Source organism: Sebastes fasciatus, chromosome 18, assembly GCF_043250625.1.
Source record: "Sebastes fasciatus isolate fSebFas1 chromosome 18, fSebFas1.pri, whole genome shotgun sequence".
Classification (NCBI taxonomy): domain Eukaryota; kingdom Metazoa; phylum Chordata; class Actinopteri; order Perciformes; family Sebastidae; genus Sebastes; species Sebastes fasciatus.
In genome coordinates, this window is record NC_133812.1 from 21,860,131 (window position 1) to 21,882,220 (window position 22,090).

Here is a 22,090-nt window from a genome sequence, read left to right on the forward strand (position 1 = left end):
ACATGCACACAGACAGGATATTAAAATCTGGGTTTGCATCTGTTTACCCTGTTGGCGATGGTGACAGCTCTGTGAGTAGCCTCAGACTCCAGCTGTAGACAATAAGACACAGAGCTTTAATAAGTATTCAATGGATTTATATTTTTAGGTGTTTATCATGAACTTCTATCCAAAGAAGCTACAATATGTGTGTGGTCATAGTCAGCTTATTTATCGTTATGGGAATTAGACATTTCATTGTAAGTAAGGAAAGTTGGATGTTTGTGTATCACCTTTCAAATTAATTTAACATGGTTGGGTCCTTTCAAAATGAGCATTTTTACCTTTGAAGGGATCGTTCGGATTTTTTGAAGTGGGGTTGTGTGAGGTACTTATCAATAGTTTAATAATATTGATTTAACTTTTAGGTGGCTAAAATACATTTTGCTGCCGGGCCCGTCCACAGCAGTACATTGCTTTGCTCCCGTGCTGGTACTCCTGTCTGCGTACCGACCGTCATCTACTGTAGGTAATACACTGGCTATGGATAATTACCTCATACAAACTCACTTCAAAAAATCTGAACTATAGCATCTCCATCCAGCCAGTTACTGTTTTTAAATGCTAAATTGAGCATCACAACTCATCATCCCGACAAGTTTCGTCAAAATCAGGCTTCCGATTTCCCTTTCTAATTTTCATTGTGATGAAAACAATAACTTTAATACCCTTAAATGTTTGTTTTCTTATCAACATTTTAAGGATACCGAAATGAAAAAAGAGCAGAAACTGCTTTATATTCATGTAACTTTAACAGGGCATTAACTAAATGAAATATAACTGAGTGATAAGAGATAACCTCTGATGTAAATTTACCTCCTCTGGTCGACTGATCTCAATACCCTCCGGTCCATTGATGCCCAAATCCAGAGCCTCTTTGGCACCCTAACATCACACACAAACATACATATGTAATTGTTTTTTCAATATCAAAAAATACACACAGACAGATAAGTACAGCGTCCAAATGTTACTACATATGTGGACAAAATAGCTAATGTCAGACATACAAATATTCAGCAATTAATCAACTTTCATGACAGACAAATACAAGTATTTTCACAGTGCTGAACATCTTTTATTAAAAGGAAAACATGGAGGAATATGCATGTGGTTATTTGATGTGCACCTCTGCCACCAGCTCTCCGTTCTCAGCGTGGACGCGAGCGATGGCCCCGATGTCCTTACAGGTCTGCAGCGTCTGGTAGAGCTCCGAGTCCCTCAGCATCATCATATCTTTGTAGGCCATGAACATCTGGAACGAGTTCACTCCGTGCTCCCTCACCAGGGTCTCCATCTCGCTACGCACCTGATCACAGGACAAAGGTCAGGGGTCAAAGAGGATGTTCTGGTTTGTATTATTGGCAAAGGCTGATGATGAAGAGCATCAGCCAGTGGGAATGTGGGAAAGGAGGGAATTAGAAACTGTGTTAGTGTGTGTTTGTTATATGGGGCATGAAATGAGCTTGGAGAGCAGCCAGAATGAGATCACACTGTATTCACAGACATTCACCACATAAAGAAATCTGTTTAATTCACTCAAAATGCAGCAAACAGAAACTATACGGTAAGCAGATAAAATACTCCAACTATACTGCAGTAAAAAGGGGTCATCAAAATCCAAATGAAGGAGAATACTTGAGTAGTACTGCATATGTAGTTCCTTCATTTAAAAGGCCATTATACCGGCAGATGATCACATGACACAAAATCAATGCTACTAACCAAATAAGCTGCAGATGGAAATTATTATTATTTTTTTATCATGCATTGATTTATTTGTTAACATCATTACTGTGATTGCTCAGAGAAAACAAAAGAAAATTCCCTCATAAAATTCATCTCTGCAATGCCTTTTGATTATTTTATCAAGACATTTCTCATGGTACATTCATGCACACACACATAGTTTATATGGCTATAAAAGAGGCGAATGAAGAGGAATCATTTGTTTTCTGTGGGTGATTTTATGGGAATGTGGCTCTTTCAGATCAATTTGAGGAGTGCTTATGGTTTTTGCATGATCCACATTTAATCGCAAGTGTGTCATGCAGTGTGGGACTCGGTGTTGTCTTGGTTTTCGATATACGCTGGTCTTGGTCATGACTTGGTCTTGGTTTAGGAGGTCTTGACTACAACACTGCATCACTGTATTACAAGGATGTCATTAACGGCTAGATTTTCTGGCATTAAACCTTTTACTATGTATAATACCATGTGGCACATGCACACAGTCAGCAGATGATGCAGCACAGATATTAAAGCCAAAGGCTGAATGAGGCCCGTTGACTCATAGAATCTGCCTAATGTGCCCACTGAGCATGTGTGTTAACCTAGTTCATGTGAGGTTCAATCTAGGTCATTACACATTTCACCCATATATGAAAACAGTTTATTATTCATTCAGCGAGGATAAAAGCTCGAGGAGCAAAACAGGAACTATCTGTTTATAAAATATAAAGTGTTTCCATGCTGTATCTCACATGTTGACCCCTCTTTGGGTCTTACCTTCGGTCCCCACCAAGTCACCCCGACATGCAGAGCGTAGTCGCAGCACGCCTTGGCGTCGGCCAGAGCTCGGCAATTCTCGTAGGCGTCCAGCAGGGAGCAGTGTTGTTCAGGCAGGGCCAGAGCCATCACCATGGTGGTACCACCCATCAGAGCCGCCTGGTGAGGTGAGGGGGTGAGGAGAGGTGAGGAAATAGGAAGGAAGGAGGGAGGCAGAGGAAGAGAAACGAGAGATTGATTAGAGGCGAGAACAATGATTCCACTGTAAAGCACATAGACTGTTTGTCCTGGTGACAATGAACAATAGGTCTTCCTCATGAACTGTTTTCCCATCATCATTAAGTCTACTTGTTACTAGTTGGGTAAATTGTTTTTTTTAAACGCAGATGATGCACAAAGACTGGCTGTTCAAAATTTACAAAACATTTAAGTCAGCTAGTTTAAGCTTGTAGCATTTTTTTTCTTTCTTCTGCTCTTCTCTACAATTGATTTGAAATGTTTGTTTTGTTTATATGTCTTGTTATATTGATGTATAGCAGTGTCTTATAATCCCATATGGAATGGGCCAAATGTTTAGCATGTCACATAAGTAAAACCAAACTGCTTACATAAATATCCTTTTCAAAAAGTTTTTCCACAATACCAGAACATTTTAATTTTTGTTTTTACATAACAAACAGTTGTTTGCTGCTACATTAATGCTCCGAATATTGTATCGAGAACCTTTAATTTTTCTGAATCTGTCTTCAACAACTCCAAGACAGCAGCAAAAGAAGATGATGTGAAAGGACTGATGAAGAAAGGCAGAAAGTTAGAGAGGAGAGGACAGAGGAGAGTGAGAGGAAAGATGGAGGACTGATGAAGAGGAGGGAGTGGTCTGCGGTGACTCGTCTCAGTCGGCTGAATGGTAAATGCACTTTTGCGTAGCCATGACAACAGATACTGCTCAGCCATGCCTGTCATATGTCCCCACTCTCCTCCTCCTCCTCTTCCTCCATCGAAAATTGCACACGAAGTCACAACCGCCCATTCAATATCCTCTCTAACGGAGCCTAACAGGGATATTGCACTGAGGAGTCATGGCAATAATCATTTATGGAATAGGAAATGAACAGTGAGCGGTAAAACATTGCTTTTGTAACGTGCTCTGTCCCTGCAGACTTTCTTCAATTCATTTCAGCTCATATGAAAAACATGTGTCCACAACCAAAAGTGAAGCATTAATTCAGTGTCATTTCTACGACATAGCCTGACTGAAATGTTACTAAATTTGAACACAACCCTGGTTTATGTGTCAGCGTGGAGTCGCTCCTCCACGCTCCAGACGTGGCGCAGACAAGGGCGGGGTCATCTGCTTTTGAGCGACAGTTCCACCAGCCAATGGGCTGTCAGGTTTCCCATTACCATAGTAACCAGTCCGAATCATCTGCAGCGTCAGCATCGAAGGCCTCTGCATATGTGTGTGCATTAAGAGTGTCATTGATCACTGTCAGTGTGTGTGTGTGAGAGAGATCAGGGGGCATGGACACAGCTGGGGATTGTGGGATTTATAATATCTGTCTGCACGGCCTTAATTAAGATTTACTGCCAGAACACTTCTCAAAACAGGGGCTTGGACGAGCAGGAAAAGAGAGAGAAATAAAGCAAGAGAAGAGCTAAAAAGAGCTAAAAGTCGTGGCTATTGCTTCTTCCTAAAGCCACGTGTAGATACAGTAGAGCATACTGAACATTATAATTGTGCATTTTCATCAGTGTGAGTGTTGCAGAGGCCAGTAGCAGACTTTTCTCTGCCAAGCTGGAATAAAGAAACTGTGACAGGACAGGATGAAAGACATTTCATCCTGTCCTGTCTCCTCTTTTTAGGCTGCATCTGTAACTACAGTCACCAAATAAACATCCAAATTTAGATGCTCTACTTTACAAATCTGCAGAAGAGATCAAAGAATCACCAAATCATCACTGACAGGTGGTTCATAATACGTAGTCAGTCAGTATTGTTCTGATGAAACTGCTTGTAACTAGTGTTGCTGGGCAGAATGAAACCACCATCATGTATTTTTAATTCAAGTCAAGATGCAAAAATTTCCAAAAATATGAAATCTGGCCAGATTACTGTAAGATATTATCATAACGGTCGGCACACCCCCAGTTTGGAGAAGCAGACAGGAGTACCAGCACAGGTGCAAAGCGATGTACTGCTGTGGATGAAGCCAGCAGCAAAACGCATTTTAGACACCAAAAAGAAGAAGCGTACACTTCAACTGATATTGATCATTTTAGGTGAGCCTTTCTTTTAGGTGGCTAAAATGCATTTTTCTGCTGCCCCCCTCCACAGCAGTACATTGCTTTGCTTCCATGCTGGTGCTCCTGTCTGTTTCTCCAAACTGGGGGCGTGCCAACCGTCATCTACTGTCGGTAATACACTGACTATGGTAAGTACCTCATACAACCCCACTTCAAAACACCCAAACTATCCCTTTAAGTAAGCATGATGTGGCATTTATCATACAACTGACAGAAACACATTTTTTGTTGTATTTAGATGGACCATAATGTAACAAAACACACACATTTCTACAGATATGATGTACCTGATTCTGTTATATATCCTGTTATAAGACACTACACCATCATATCATCTACATGGTTTCAATTGAACAGCTCTCTTGTCAAGCCACAGTAAACACGACATGCCCTACTCCCCCCCCCTCTTTGGTTCCTTAAACATATTACTGATCATTGACACCACAGCTAAAGTGATTGTGACACATAAACCCCAAACAGTGTTTTATCATGAATCCCCCACTCTATTAAAGACCCCCGACCCCTACTGTGAAGATAATCCTCTGAAGAGAAAGTGAAACAGATAGACAGACTGTGAGTGTGGGTGAGACATGGCTGATCTGAGAGGATGACATGATCTTTGTATGTTGGACTATGGGAGAGGCTATCAGTGTCAGACAGATTACCAGAGCAGCTCTCTGATCAGCCTCTATCAGCACCTCTCATACTTCACATTACAGCCGAATACCTTCTTTCATCCCCTCCTCCTCCTCCTCCTCCTCCTCCTCCTCCTCACCTCCCTCTGCCTCTCCTGCCTGCAGAGACATTAAAATGCATGCTGGGAGAGATAAGGAGCTGGTCTGCCATTTTAGCTGAATATTTGTCCTTTATGAACAAATCAGATCTGAACCACAGCAGTAACTCTGAAATGCAATTACGACAAAATATAATTGGTAAGGGTTTTCAAGTGATGTAATGAATGAATTGAGTTAGATAGTTATCTTACTAGCGGTCTTGCTTTTTCAGGTTCACTGAGTTTATACTTCTTAAGTTACATACTAGTGGGTAAAAAATGCCAGTTCATTGTGTTACAGTAACCTCATACTTCATTTCAGCCTGATTACTAAAGCTCAGAAAATGCATTATATACATTTAAAGGTGCTAAATGCAAGATTGGGAGCATTCTTATTGCATCCGCACGGCTCGTAGCTAATGGTGCTAACAAGGCCCTGACACACCGGTTGGACAGTTTGGGGCCGTCTGTTGGCCTAGTTTTTGCGGTGTGTCTTGCACCGCACCGTACCGTTCATCTTCATCTCATCTGATCATTCCAATACACGGATATTTTCACAACGACATGGCCATCTGGAATGAAGCTAAGTGGTGAGCGAGAGTGGTGTGAAAAAGGTTGGTAAACGCCGCTGTCTTCATATCTACATAGGGAGCGGGTCCTCTTCCCGGAGTCTGCCAATGTTGCAACGCCATGTTTCTACAGTAGCCCAGAACGGCCAAACCAAACTCTGTCAACTTTTCCTGCTTGGGCCGGAGTCGATAATGTTACTCGCTCCCGTCGCCACCGCGCTCTCATTCTCTTCATTCTCATTCACACCAACACTCTCGGTTGCAATCTCCTCACCTCATCGTTAGATACCGCCAGATCCTACACACTGGACCTTTAAGCGTGCTCACAATACAGCTCAATATCCAGACTCAAAAGCTCAATACAAGATATGTTTGTGAAGATTTTCAGTCATCCAGGTCATGGTATCCGAGGAGGGGTTAAATCAGCAGCAGCCATGATTTAGGTTCTTGAAGATGTTTCACTTCTCTTTCGAAAAGCTTCTTCAGAACTGAAGATGCTTTTCAGAACTGAAGAAGCTTTTCGGATGAGAAGTGAAACGTCTTCAAGAACGTCTTCAAGAACCTAAACCATGTCCAGTTGCTGCTGATTTAACCCCTCCTCGGACTCAATACAAGATGCACAAATGTATGTATAAAACAGGTCTGTATCTTCACTGCAGCACTACTAAAACCAGTCGATCCTGTTATATAAATGGCCCTCCTGCTGCAGGTCAGTGTGAGTCTGCACCAGAGGGGAGTATTTGGAGAGACAGAGGGGGGTGAAGCAGAGGAAACAGTGGGGGGGAGGGAAGAGAGGAGGAAGGAAGGAAAGCGTGAGAGGGATCACACTGTTACAAAACGACAGGAGGGAGGAAAGAGGATGCGGAGAGAAATAGTTTTGGGGTTCATCACAATTGCACATGAGCCGTTGCTGCAGCAACGCAGTCACCATAGAGATCACACAATACTGCCATGTTCATGCGTGCACATACACATTGGCTCCCCTCTGATTTCCACACTAAGAGCGGGGGTTAGTTGTCATGGCAGCAGGGTCAGTGGGTAGGGGGTGGTGATTTAGGGGGTTGCTGGGGTAAAGCTGGCACACGGACGATTCAATCCCCCCAAAGTCCTCTCCCCCACTTCAGTTGGCATTCCATCAGACTCAGACCTCATTTCACTGAGATACAGCACTGCAATGTCCCTGAAGGTAATATCATTAGTCTAGCTGATGTTAATTACACTGCAGTGTAGGGCTGAACAATTCACTGTTTCAAAATTAAAATTAAAATTTGAAAAAAATGCAATTTCCAAATCATAAGAGTTGTAATTCTTATCTTATGCTGCATTCATGTGGTGTTGGAAAAATCTGAAAAATGTGTTCCTGAGTGGGAAAACGCCCCCTCAAGTTGGAACAACAACTTAGGAAGTCTGTGTAAATTTTGGTACACGACCAGCCGAGTTGACGTCATATTACTGTACGCAGAAACATACCAGTTAGCCAAAATACAGGATAAATATATCTTTTCAGTCATTTTCTGTCAAATATAACAGCTGTGTAATATCTTATACAGTATGAGCAAAATCGACGTTGATAGAAAACTAAATATTATAGAAGTTTACTTTTCTCCATCTGATATATTTGAAAAAAATCCTACTATAACAACATTATATTTATGTAAGAAAGTAGATAAGTTGAGAATTATGTTCGATGCAGACGTATCTTGACTACCACCAATACATGCCTGTAGCTTCATTTGTGGAAAATATTTGCCTCACTCTGTCTACATATACAAATCTCATCTTCTGGGGATCCAGTGGTGCAATGATTATTTTGTAACTGTGTTGAATTGTTAGACGTAGTTCTCCAAGAGAACCACATAAGAAGGATCATTAGTCCTAAATGCCCAGTTGCCGTTAATTGACTTTTTTAGACGAGGCTATAAAAATGGATTTCTGTTACTATGTTGTATCTTTGCACCACTCACTCTGCTTCCAGTATGTATGTACAGCGACTGCCACATCTTTGTGCACCCAGTTACCGCTCTTGACTTAAACCTATGGGGCCATTATTGTAACAAAACTATTTGTAAATGTGTAAAAGACTCTCTAAATGCGTACTGAGATTTATTAATGTGTACAGGAATCTGCAAATGTGTATTCAGAATCTGTGTGAGTGTGTGTGTGTGTAATCAGATTTGAGATTTGTAAATATGTAGACAATCTGTAAATGCGTACTTAAATCTGTAAATGAGATATAGTTAAACATCTCTCCACAAACATGCAAATAGCTTTGCTACAAAAATTGACCCATATGAACCCCCCAGTGATAAACAACAAGAAAAACAGCCCACAACATCCTCCAACACGTAACGCTGCAGGCAACAATCCCACTCCCTCTTTTGAATCTTTATTACCCCTAATTATTAAATCATCCTCTCTGCTCTGAGTCTCAGTGGAAAACATGCAGAGCATGCATTAGAAAATGAATAATAATAAACCCAGCACGAATTAAAGACGGAACAGCTGTGTGTGTAAAAAGAGAAGTCTTTGCATTCAACCAGAAACTTGTGACAACTGTTTGGGTTTGCTTCTTATAGGACCACCGTGACAACACATGTGGTCATTAGTCTTGATGAACGTATGAAGCAGGGTGAAGATCTGCATGTAGACAAGACAGAGAGTGAGAGAGGGGAAGCATGTCTGTGTTTGACAGCTGTCTCTGGTTTCTAAATGTGTTTAATCACTGGCATGCTGATGAGCCCTGTCATGTCTGTGTGTGTGTGCGTGTGTGTGTGTGTACCTTGGTCCCACTGTAGAAGTCATCCTGAATGCTGGCGTTCATGAACGTCTGCTGCAGATGCACGCTGGTGTCTATTCCGCCCGGCAACACCAGCTTTCCAGAGGCGTCAATCACCTTAGCCCCGCCCGGTATCATCAGCTCCTTTCCAACCTGAGACAGAGAGCACCAGCATACAAATTATACAACTTTATTAACATGCGTTTTGTCCACATAAGGTGTATCTGAACCACAGAATATATAAAGACTGTAAAGGACATTGGTGTTTGGGTTGATGTACTTTTAATGTAGTCCATTAACTTGTGAACAGAGACTGAGTGGTTATATTAAAGAGGGACAATCAATGGTTCTTTGTGTAAGACAGGTTTCACATAACGGCCACAGTGAGTGCTTGATTCTGATTATTAGGTTTGGTCCAGACTGAAATGTCTCAACAACTGTTAGATGGATTGGCTGTCAATCGATTAACATATTTAATCTTGATTAATCACACGATTGTCCATAGTTAATCGTGATTACGGTAATCGCAAATGAATCACACATTTGTTTATCTGGTCAAAATGTATCTTAAAGGGAGATTTGTCAAGTATTTAATACTTTTATCAACATGGGTAAATAATCTTTCTTTGTAAAGGAGTCTGCAAAGGGGAGACTCGTGGGTACCCATAGAACCCATTTTCATTCACATATCTTGAGGTCAGAGGTCAAGAGAACCCTTTGAAAAGGCCTCCTTCCTGACAAGTTAGTACGACATGGTTGGTACCAATGGATTCTTTAGGTTTTCTAGTTTCATATGATACATTCATGAGTCCGGTACAACCTCAAAATCGCAAGTTGAGTCAAATAAATTAGTGGTGTTAAAACGAATTTGCGTTAACGCATTATTATCGTGTTAACTTTGACAGCCGTACTTAAAATATGAATAGTAATACAGGCAAATTAGAATAAAGAACCTTTATTCACATGTGTATAATATATTCTTAAGTTCTTCCAATACTGCTAGTATCTTATGCATCATTAAATAGTTCTCTTTTAGAAATATGAGGGTTGTTTATCAGTGCATGATAATATATGGAAACTTTTTAAAACTATTCTTAAATCCTTCTTAAAATGATTATTTCAGCTTCATTTAAAACTGAGGAACCATTTCATGTAACATATGGACCCTGATTTGTTAACAGGATGGCACCAACTGACACGATCCTCTAATACTGTTGATGGACAAGCATCAGTAAAGTGTGCTGCTCACGTGCTGCCATAGTGGAGTGTTTTAGCAGAAGTACAGCTGATCTTTCCAGGTTTCTGAGTCAAATGCATCCTATTCACATGAGCTGATGCTTATTTCCATGACAACACTCTGTGGGCTAATTATAGAGTTCACTATCATCCTGTAGAGCCACAGAGTTCAGTGAGCGGTTCATTCTCCTCATACTGTATTATTGTGAAATGAGTCACACTAACAGCTGGGGATGCACTGGACAGAGAGTGTGTGTGGGTCACAGTGTGTGTGTGTGTGCGTGTGTGTGTGTGTGTGTGTGTGTGTGTGTGTGTGTGTGTGTGTGTGTGTGTGTGTGTGTATGTAAAGAAAAATGAAGGATGTAGCATACATTATCATGTGTGGACTTGAGTAAAAATGCATTAGTGTGTAAATGTGGTCTACCTGCTGAATGATGCCGTTCTCGATGTAGACATCAGCTTCGTGGGTGAAGTCATCGTTGACCACCTTCCCTCCCTTGATGAGGATACGCATCGACCCCATGTTTGCAGCCAAAGTCCTGCCAGAGAAAATGCATAAAAACATCAATATTACATTGCAGGGGTATAGATCATAGACATGGGGTCTTAAACTTTTTGTCCTCTGAGAGCTAATTCGACAAAATGAAAGTGGCCGAGAGCTACTCATAGCACCAAGTTGCACATCGCCGATAACAGACATAATTTCTCTTTTATGGTCCTTTAATAACGTTTCAGCCACCGCAGTCATCACCTCTATTACAATCCCGCCATAAGTGAAGGGCTTTTTGTGTTTCGTTAGGATGTGCTCCACTAAACAAAGCCTGTTTGCTGTGTTGGCCTTCTTCATCAGTTTAGTAAACAGAGACTTTTGTCTTTCAAGCGTTGTTTTCAGCTCCTTTACCTTCTCTGTTCGTAGACTGCTACCAGCTGCAAAGTGAAAAGTTGCTGTGGACTTTAGTGAAATGGCGCTTGACGTTACATCTTTTACTGACTGACATGTCATTCACATTCGGGGAAAAATTCCTTTCCACTCCTCATGAAAATAGTATATGTTTTGCCTTTTATTGGCCTGGCTATTTTCTGCGGTCACTGTCAAATCTGGTGTGCGTTTGCTAGTCTGCTAACATCACCTAATGTTACGGCGTCACAGATGTAACCAAACCTGAATGCAGCGTAACTCGTTGAATTGACAGCGGATTGGCAATCAATCGTTTTGTGTCAGAAGGGGGCGGGATGTCTGTGAATTTGATTGGATAGCAATTTAAACAGGTTTACAAAGTGACTTGCGTTATCAAATTTACATACTTTATATTCTCTTGACCTCGGAAACAACAACTTCACCACTGTGTCACCAATATTTAATTAGTTTAATATAACAATGTGAAAAGAAAACTACAATCAAGGAGAACATTTGTTTTCAAAATCCTGGCCTTGAACCACTCTAGTCAGTTTCAGGTTTCTAAAGATCCTTTTCACCGTGCTTAAAGCCACTGCCAACAAGGATGAATGCAAACGGGTAAACAGCATCCTGAGTGGTGTGTTGGTGCCTTTTAGAAGGCAAGTACCAAGTGAATGTGACAATGTGTTTCACAGCCTCTGTCGCAGACGTTATGTTGATGGATATAAGAAAAAGTTTTCACCCAATAAAACAATGGCTGACTGCCGGAGCACAAGGGAACAATCATCCATAATTACACCAATCTTGTATTTTCTGCTGAGTTACAGTTTCTGACACATATTGTGTTTTTCTGTCTCTGGAGAAAAAAAACTGCCTCCAAGCTTTTAGTGCGTCAGCTTGGTCTACTATATGAAATATTAAGAGGCGAGCAGGGGATCTATTATTTACAAATCTATTACAGTTTCTGCGGAAATATAACAGATTTTCCGAGTTCTGCACTGACTGATGGAAAGTATAGGCTATAAAATATATACAGTACCTGCTTACTTACTTACTAACCCACGTACAGTTTCTTACCACTCTGCTTTATGAACTGAGTCAGGCAGGAAGAAGAAAGCTGGTTTTAAATGAACAATACTTACACTGTTTTGCAATTTCCCTAATAAAGATTAGGGATGACGATCAAGCTTATCGATACTGCTATCGAGACTAGCAGGTCCTATAACGTAACGTTATGTCTCGAGAGACGACAGTAATACAATTTAAATCAAATCACTGGTGCACAAACATACATCGATTGTCTAATAATAAAGTTTCTGAATTCAACTGAATTGCCTGCAAACTGACGTTAAACTAAAGTTAAGGAAAATTTCATTATGTTGTTCAGAAATAAAACAGTTAAGCAATAAAAGCAATACCAGAATTTATTGCTGTCTTGTCTTTCTGCCAAATAATAGAAAAGTATGGATAGTGGTATCGATAAAGATTGATGACAGTGAATTGAATATAACTTCTGCTTGTGGTGGACAGGTTAGACATGCTATAACGGATACAACTGTCTAGAGCTGAAACGATAAGTCAATGAAATTATTAGTCGATCATCGATTAATCGTTTAAGCAATTTTTCAAGCGAATATTCCCTTGTTCCAGCTTTTCCAGTGTGAGGATTTACTGTTTTTCTTTGTCTGATGTGATATTAAACTAAATATTTGTGGATTTTCTACTGTTGGGTGAAAAACAAGCAATCTGAAGACGTGACCTTGGGCTTTAGAGAACTTTTATGGACATTTTTCATTATTTTCTGACATTTTATAGAAAAAATAATCAGCAGATTAATCGACAATGAAAATAATTGCCGGTTGCAGCCCTTCATGCTACAAATATACAGTATAACGTAAGGTGAATTTGAATGGTCCTGCAGGGCTTTTGGTTAAAAACATGGATCTCATTAACCTAATTGCGGGCATTTCTACTGTATGTTGCAAAATGAATGCCTGGTGGTGTTTGTGAGCATTTCTCTTCCCTGCCCCCTCCTTTACTAAAGATAATGATAACTTCTGGCGATGGTAATTTCAGGTTGTGTTACAGTACACGCTCAGTTTATGTGTCTTGGGAAATTTTCATAGACCCTCGATAGCTTCTTGAAGGTCTTGTGGTTTGGGATTTCAGGACAAATTGCACTATTGTCAGCTTGTTCAAAACCTACAAGGATAAGAATAATGTGTTTTTTTAATGAATATCTACATATTTCAAAGTATACTGCACATGAAAGTGTATTTTTGCCACATGGGTTTTTACCAGCTATTTGTGATACTTTCAGATGATTATTGAAAAAAAGAAAATCAGCATGAGCAAGTCTAATGGGATCAACAAACTGAGAGCTTCTTCTACAAACATCCCTCTGTGTGCTTGTGTGTATTCTGCATGGATGGATGTATGCAATGTGTTTGATGGCAGGACACAATGGCCTCCCAGTCACACAGCATCAAACTCAAAGAGATGGAGGAGAATAGAACAGTGAACAGAATAATGAGGAGATAAATCTGTACCCCAACCAGATGACACTATAATGGGTCCAAAGAGGAGGAAAGTTGAGCAGAAATTCAGGAATTCATGAGGTTTCGGTTTCCCTGTTGTGCAAGTTACTTTTTAAGCAATGAAAACATACCAAAATCTTCCATGTATGCCTAGTAGATCAATGGTCTTTCAGGGCTCCATCTTAACTCTTTTTACAGTGCTGACAATATTTTTTGCTCTAAACACAGAGGTGAGGGTCAACTTCAATTTCAGGGTGATTTTTGAAATATATGATTATTAAAGAAGAGAATAACAGTCATTTATAAGAAAGTATTCATACTATCTGCCTTTATTCTAAGGCATACCATGAACCAATTGCTTCAGCACGAAACAGGAATCATTAAGGTCAGACCCCAGTCGATCTGAGAGAAAATTGAGGGGCAAAGATGGGGTGAAAAGGAGATAGAGAGAGGCAACAGAGAGATGAGTCCAGTGATAGAGGAAGAGTAGAAGGGGATGATTGTGTAGAGATGAAAGATAAAGTGATCGTGGTAAACATGGTGGTGGTGGTGGTGGTGGTGGTGGTGATGGGGGGTGTGCAGTATGGAAAGCAGTGCCCTAAAGGCCTGGCAGCCAGCATAAAAGACTGGTTTCCCAGGAGATGGGAATTGGAGTGCTTTCAGTGGAAAAGCCCAAAGAGAAACACACAATTACATGTAACAGTATGGTGAAGCATACTAAAACACCAGGACTGATTTGCCAGTTGAAGCTCTTGTTTTCCTTCTCTACCATGGATCATTTCAAATATAATCTCAAACCTTTTTTAAAGGTAAAGTGAGAAACATTTGGTGGTATCTAGCGGTGAGATTGCAGATTGCAGCCTCCTGTGTGCCAAGGGTGTAGAAGAACTACGGTGGCCGACATGAAACGTGAATGGCCCTCTCTAGAGCTGTTGTAAGAGTAGCGTAGGTCATGTGGAGTATGTGGTAAGTGAGTGGTTAAGGAAGAGAAAAAGAGCGGCGGAGAATGTGTGTGAGCGAACAAGTGAGCGAGTGGAACTGAAGACAGAGTCATGGTACATGTCCACAGGGGCGTTTTTTATCGCGAGGGATCACCTTGCCTCCCAGCGTTGGACGCTTGATGGGCTACTAGACACAAGGCACGAGACACCTGATTGGGCAAACGCTTTCCCTCGTGGGCTGCTGCTCCCAGCTTTCAAACCGGAACCAACACGGCGGTTTGTTTGGAAACTTTCTTCTCATATATTATGTAAATAGTTCCCCGAAAACATTTTATGCAAGAAATAAGCCATGTTGCTAAATTCGTCTTTATTTTGGATCGTCAACGGTTAGTTTAAAAGTTTCTAGGGAGTTTCAAGAGGCGCCGAGTTACGCTGGATGCCCCTGATTTGCATAAAGTAGCCTAGAAATCAAGTTTTATGCAAATGAGGATCGGGCGAGGTGATGGTCCGTTTCTCAAATCACGCCGCCATGTTACCAGAATGCATTGCACGGCCGCTTACATAGACAATGAATGGAAAGCGTAATGTTAGTTCCAGTTTGAAAGCTGGGAGCAGCAGCCTACGAGCAAAGAACGTATATTGATACTCTCTTACATGAAATTCTGTCCCCTATTGCTGATGTTTAAAGGCTGAAGCTGCTGTTGTCACTATTTTCCAGTCAGCTCCATCCGAACCCACACAGCTGACTGATTGACTGTGTGAGTGGGAATGGTAACGCTGACTAAACAGACCTCAGCACCGGACACTGGGAGCTTTGTGTGTCTGTCAGGACTGTAAGCCAAAGGAAATTAAAATCAACTTATATAATTGCCATTCTGGACAGTGACACCTTTAATACTCACAAACACTCAGTAAGCCCTCCAGCTGCTCAAAGGAAGGGAGCATAATAATCACGGTGCCCACTGCTTGTCCTAGAGACCCTGTAGGGGCGTCTGTGGACGACCAATTGGCGGAATAAAAACGGTAAAACTGTAGTTTCGGTGTGTTGGCTCTAATCAGTACTTATTAGTGGCCAATTCGGCATGATAAATCAGCATCTGGTGAATCAGCGCTTCTTTTTCACTAAACGCCTTTTCTTCAACAAAAACATAAAATATTTAGTTTGTCCTCCCGTGATGTTTTCTGGATTAGAAAGAGATTTGTTACAGAAGATGTGGGGCAACATGAAGTGATGTGATGTGACACGAGGTGACGATACAGGACATAAGGTAACATGAGGTGTTATGAGGCATGTGATGTGAAGTGACGTGATGTGATGTGAGGTATCATAACGAGTGGACCAGCTAGTTCTTTGGGCCAGCTTGGTGTGTCCAACACAGTCTCACTGCAGTGTATGAATAGTCACAAAATTGCGTGACGCTCAGCACGACTTTGTTTGCTTTTTTCCGGAGCTGATGATGAAAGTAGCTAAGGAGTGAGCCATCTCGCTTCTTTCTCATCTCTGTTTAGAGTTGCACATGTGCAGTACTGATCGGTCACTTGGGAGGAAATGGCGGCGGGTAAAGAGAAAGTTTATGAGCTGAAGCGCAAGCGAGCATTTCAATTTAACCTCCTTCGCGACAAGCTAGTATGACATGGTTGGTACTAATGGATTCCTTAGGCTTTCTGGTTTCATATGATGTCAATATCCTCACATTTGCTTTAAAACTGAACCCACAACCTAAAAATCGCAAGTTGCGTTAATGCGTTGAAGAAATTAGTGGCGTTAAAACGAATTTGCGCCAACGCGTTATTATCACGTTAACTTTGAAAGCCCTAATTTATTTAAATAAAGATTAAACGTGACAATTAATTTTGGTCTTCGTTGTTATTTGACTGCTAATAAAAAAAAAACAATTTGTATAGGGGCAAGTAGAAATTGACTTTGGGCAAGTAGATTTCTGACTGACTTTGTGTCCGTAGTGTTTGCGTGGCCTCAACTAACGGTATCCAAAGATTCAAACTCAAACCACCATGCTGAAAAGCACAGATCTATTTTAGACTTCATCAAGTGCAGGTCTACAGTGTGTATGTGTGTGTGTTCACTTTCTGCTGTGTCATAGCAGATACGACAGACAGCCAGAGAGAGACACACAGACAAACAGTGACACACCAGGCAGCATTTCTCACTCACCCTGTGACCAGCTGCTTCAGCACACACACACACACAGCGAGACACACCCTGATTTCTCTCCATGCAGACAGTTTTTTTAATGGGGGTGTTAATTAATAATGAATGAGGAGCAGCCGGCAGACTTAGTCCAGACTCCCAAAGTCACATCATCACACGTGTTTTCATGACGACATGGTCATACCAGACACACAAAGACACTTCACAGCTTCCTACCGTATGCAAAACCAGACCGCTGGTCTTTAAGGTATGAACTATTTTACTGAGGAATCAAACTATTTCTGTAGTGTTACTGTCATTAAAATGACCTAGGGCTGTCAAAGTTAACGCGATAATAACGCATTAACGCAAATTTGTTTTAACGCCACTAATTTCTTTAATGCATTAACGCAATCAACCTCAGAGGCATCATAAACCTAAGGAATCCATTGGTACCAACTATGTCATACTAGATTGTGGCGAAGGAGGCTAAATAACGCTCCAAAGTTGCGCAAAATTTTGGCAAGGAAAAACTGTCATGGCCATTTTTAAAGGGGTCCCGTGACGTCTGACCTCAAGATATGTGCACACTGACAGCTGTTGTTGAGTTTGCCATTTATAATTTGAGCATATTTTTTTTTCTAAATGCAGTACCTGTGAGGGTTTCTGGACAATATTTGTCCTTGTTTTGTGTTGTTAATTGACGTCCAATAATAAATATATACATACATTTGCATAAAGCAGCATATTTGTCCACTCCCATGTTGATCTTCTTTCAAGGTACATTTTGAACAGATACAAAAATGTGTGATTAATTTGCGATTAATTGTGATTAACTATTTTAATCGATTGACAGCCCTAAATAAAATTAAAGTAGCTGAAATCGTAACATCGGCAACAACAGCTGTCAGTGTGCCAGTGTGCTGACTTAACTATGACTTGCCCCAAACTGTATGTGATTCTCATAAAGTGGGCATGTCTGTAAAAGGGGAGACTCGTGGGTACCCGTAGAACCCATTTTCAATCACATATCTTGAGGTCCGAGGTCAAGAGTTTTCAGTTTTTTTCTCATCAAAATTTAGTGCAAGTTTGGAGCGTTATTTAACCTTCTTCAAGACAAGCTAGTATGACATGGTACCAATGGATTCTTCAGTGTAGCTTTAAAACTGCACCCACTACAACCTCCAAAAGATCGATTGCGTTATAACAATGTTGTGTTGTTAAAACAAATTTGCGTTAATGCGTTATTATCGCGTTAACTTTGACAGCCCTAAATTAAATCCATCCATCCATCTGCAACCGCTTATCCCGTTAGGGGTCGCGGGGGGGCTGGAGCCGATTCCAGCCGACATTGGGCGAAGGCAGGGTACAGGCCCTAAATTAAAGATCATTTTAATTTGGTCTTGCTTACCGTAAATTGTCCAAATTGCATATATAATTGAAATGTGCGTTTTCTTTTATAAATCTTTTCAAATTCACATTTTGAGCTTCAATTGATTTGCTTCCTTCAACATCCTTAAAAATGCCTTTGCTCATATATCCTAAAAGTAGTCCATAATAAAGTAAAAACTATAGAGAGGCAAGAGCACCTTGAAAACTATATAAATTAATCTGAAAACTAAATTAAAACAAACAGAAATGGATTAATATAAGCATGTTTAAATCGTATTAGCAGAGGCAGAGCTGCAGTCAGAAACAAAATGAAAAGCAGGATAAAGATTAAAACCTCCATCTTGTGATGATTAAAAGTTAAATCTATTTTCAGAAAAAGCTTGCATGTTTAGCGAGAGTGTAAACGTGACATAGTGGCTGCTGACATCCTCAGATGTCTGTTCTGAGTATGTGCAGGCTTCATGTGTGGCATGTATGTGTGTGTGTGTTGATGCATGTTGTAAGTGAGAAGAAAGGAGGAGACAGCTGCTGACTCCTGCTAGATCTGGAGAGTAAACGCCACGGGGAGTGACGGTGTACACTGTTGTGTGTGTCATTACCTTGCATATGTGTGAGCCAGTGTGTATGTGTGTGGAGCTATTTAAAAATCCAGAACAAACGTGCATCAGGCAACTTCACAACCAATCGGAGATAAGAATAGACATCACACACACACAGACAGGATGAGGAGGTTTAAAGAGTTCTGGGTGCTACTGGAGGTTCATGGATGAATAAGCCATTAGTGAATCACACACACATAAACAGACAATAACAACAGCGGTCGCATAACTAACTAGGCCATCACTCAGAGGATTAGGGGCGTCTCTCTCTCTCTACATCCACTCTTCTATCACTCTGTAATTTCAGATTTTTGTGAAAGACTGGTGGGTCTATCATCTTTTTATTAATCAATTTTTGTCTTTTCTTACCCTTCACTCTCCTCTGTCTCAGGCAAACTGAAGAAGTTATCGAAGAAGAACTTCTGTCTGACCTTTGACCTTTCCTCTTGTGCCACACACCAAATCACAAAGCCAAATATCAACTTCAGAACAAATAGATTATTATCTATGAAGCACATTTCTGCTCCTCAGATGATGACCCCAGAATGTTTTGTTCATCATCCCAATCTATAAACACTTTTGCCTTCAGAATGGTCAAACAAAAAACTCTCTACCTCAGTTATTATCCCACATTATATTCCATATTTGACATTTCTTAATCCCCTGGTCTCTACTGTATATCTTATATATTTTATTATTCAGCATTATATCACTTTTTGCACTATATTCACTTTTTAATAGTCCTGTATCACAGTTGTTACCCTGCACTATATTCAGTTTTAACAGTTTTCTTCATCTCCTTGTATTTTTATATCTGGTATATTTTTTTGTACTTTGCACTACTAACTTTTTTACTGCCTTTTTACCTGGGCTTAGGTTTCATTAACAAGCTGTATGCCTCACTGTGTGGAAGTGACTGGGATCATTCTACTACATCAGGTTTGACTTAAACATTGCTTTTCTCACTTTGTAAAACAAAATGTAGCAAATAAATACATTTATATCAATTTACTGAATTGTTATTTATTCATACACCAGAAACTTGGTAAAAAAAATCTTCAAAATTAACATGGATTTAAAATTGAAGTGTAAACCTTTTAATGCAGCAACAATGGAATACTTTTGGACTTTGGTATTTCTACTTTTACTTAAGTAACGGATCAAAGTACTTCTTCAACCACTGATCAGAGTAACAGATATAGGATTGGAATATTACTAAGACAATTACCTGATTTACTGATTAGACAATAGACAGAAAATAGACATTAACTGATATATGTATAAGTCATTTACCAAATGTCCTGACCTCTTATTATTTGCAGGATTGCAGTGCAGGGACCAGAGGTGGTGTACAACGCCCATCTATCACACATAGACAGACACCATTTACACGGTCTGCCGACAATTTATAGCCACAATTACAGTCGCCTAAGCTGCATGTCTTTGGGACTGTGGGAGGAAGCTGAAGCAGCCGGAGGAAAACCCACGCAACCATTACTATTACATCCTCTCAAATGTGAGGATTTGTTTTGCTGCAAATTTGTGACGTGCATGCATAGTCATTTTAACACTTACAGACAGAAAAGATGTTGCAGATGCAACCCTAACGTTTGGCATAACAGGTTACGTCATCTAATTAGGATGCTGATGTCTAATATATTCGATTCATTGTGCTGCACTGAGGACCCCTGGAGCCCCCTAAAGCACCCTCGAGGATCCTTAAAACCAAATGATGTGAAGGCTTCAATAAGCAGAGCAGGTCTGCATGCAGAAAACACACCCTCCATACAAAGGAGATAAAATAGGAGATCAAATCACCTGTTCAGTTCACATTCTCAAGCATACACACCAGCAGGCTCGTTTGTATGCATGACGAGTACAGACCCTCCTCCTCATCATCATCCTCATCATCATCATCATCACTGTGACTCAATATATTTGGTAGAACAGTGAAAAAAGCCATATAAACGAATATCAGACTTACATAACGCCCAACACACACACACACACACACACACACACACACACACACACACACACATATTGCACACAGCCTTATTGCACTGATGGCACGTCCAAACACACACACACACACACACACACACACACACACACACACACACACACATATTGCACACAGCCTTATAGCACTGATGGCACGTCCAAACACACATACACACAGACACACACAGACAGACAAACACACACACACACAGACACACACAGACAGCAAAAGCACACGATGCTAGCTTACCAACACACCACCAATCTTCATTCATTTTTCTCTGGATTTGGCTTTAATAACTTAAAATACCATCAAATACAGAAAAAGGCTCACATTAATTAACCCCCATTCAAATGTAAATGAGAAAATACATCATTTGGGTGACTGAAAATGTAAAATAAGATATAAAAACACAAGAAAATCTCTTGATATTAAGCTAACGTTGATGCACCAAGTTGGAAAATTAAAGGTTATTAACGTTAGGTAGTTAGTCGACATAATCAATCATTTTAAAGGTCTAAATAAGAATAATGCTGATTAATTCCTTCTATTCTAGTCAACCACTACTATATTTAGTAAAATAAATCCTTACATCTTCATGTTTTTATGTATTTTTAGTGTTTTCTTACCGTTTTTCTTCCAGAGTCTCAGATCTCCTCCTCCTCAGCTGGAGCTTCTAAGCGTTGCCCAGCACTGGCCGAGTGCGCGAGGACAGCTGGCACAGCGCGAGCCGCAGATGCTTCAATGCCGACACAGTGCGGAGGCAACAGCCAATCAGGAGCCGAGCAGCGAGGACAACCGACCAATAGGAGACGAGATGTGTGTAGAGGAAGGCAGGAGGGCGTGTCTCCTCCTGCCTCCAGAGTTCTCATGATGCCTTCAGGTGCTGTCGGAAATAATACAGTTAGATAAGATAAGATAAGATAAGATATTCCCATATTGTATATTCATGACATCGCGAATGGGCAGAAATCCTGACAGCTTGTTTCAAATGCAGAGTTTTCTGAAAACGGGCTGTGTGTATTTCCCTGTGGATTGAGTGTTTCGATACTTTCACAGTATTTATAAAGGATTTAAGCATGCTTTATAATAAAAAAAAGTGAGATTTTCATGTTTTTTTATTATTATAAAGCAGGCTTAAGTCCTTTATAAATACTGTTTCAGTATAATTTCACAGTATTTATATAGGACTTAAGCCTTCTTTATAATAAAAAAGTGAGATTTTCATGTTTTTTTATTTATGATAAAGCAGGCTTAAGTCCTTTATAAATACTGTTTCAGTATAATTTCACATTATTTATACAGGACTTAAGCCTTCTTTATAATAAAAAAGTGAGATTTTCATGTTTTTTTATTATTATAAAG

The 22,090-nt window shown here is 40.3% G+C and overlaps 1 protein-coding gene across 1 annotated transcript in view; it reads right to left on the minus strand.

Annotated features, from left to right (window-relative positions):
• LOC141755787 (dihydropyrimidinase-related protein 5-like) overlaps positions 1-22,090 on the minus strand; it is a 29,219-nt gene that overhangs the window by 5,975 nt on the left and 1,154 nt on the right. Inside the window, exons 2-8 of the mRNA XM_074615004.1 lie at positions 21,355-21,611; positions 10,629-10,743; positions 8,972-9,121; positions 2,548-2,706; positions 1,169-1,348; positions 856-924; positions 48-92 (exon numbers count right to left, since the gene is read on the minus strand). Of these exons, the coding sequence (XP_074471105.1) occupies positions 48-92; positions 856-924; positions 1,169-1,348; positions 2,548-2,706; positions 8,972-9,121; positions 10,629-10,727 (702 nt within the window). The 5' untranslated portion in view covers positions 10,728-10,743; positions 21,355-21,611. The remainder of the gene's footprint in view (positions 1-47; positions 93-855; positions 925-1,168; positions 1,349-2,547; positions 2,707-8,971; positions 9,122-10,628; positions 10,744-21,354; positions 21,612-22,090) is intronic.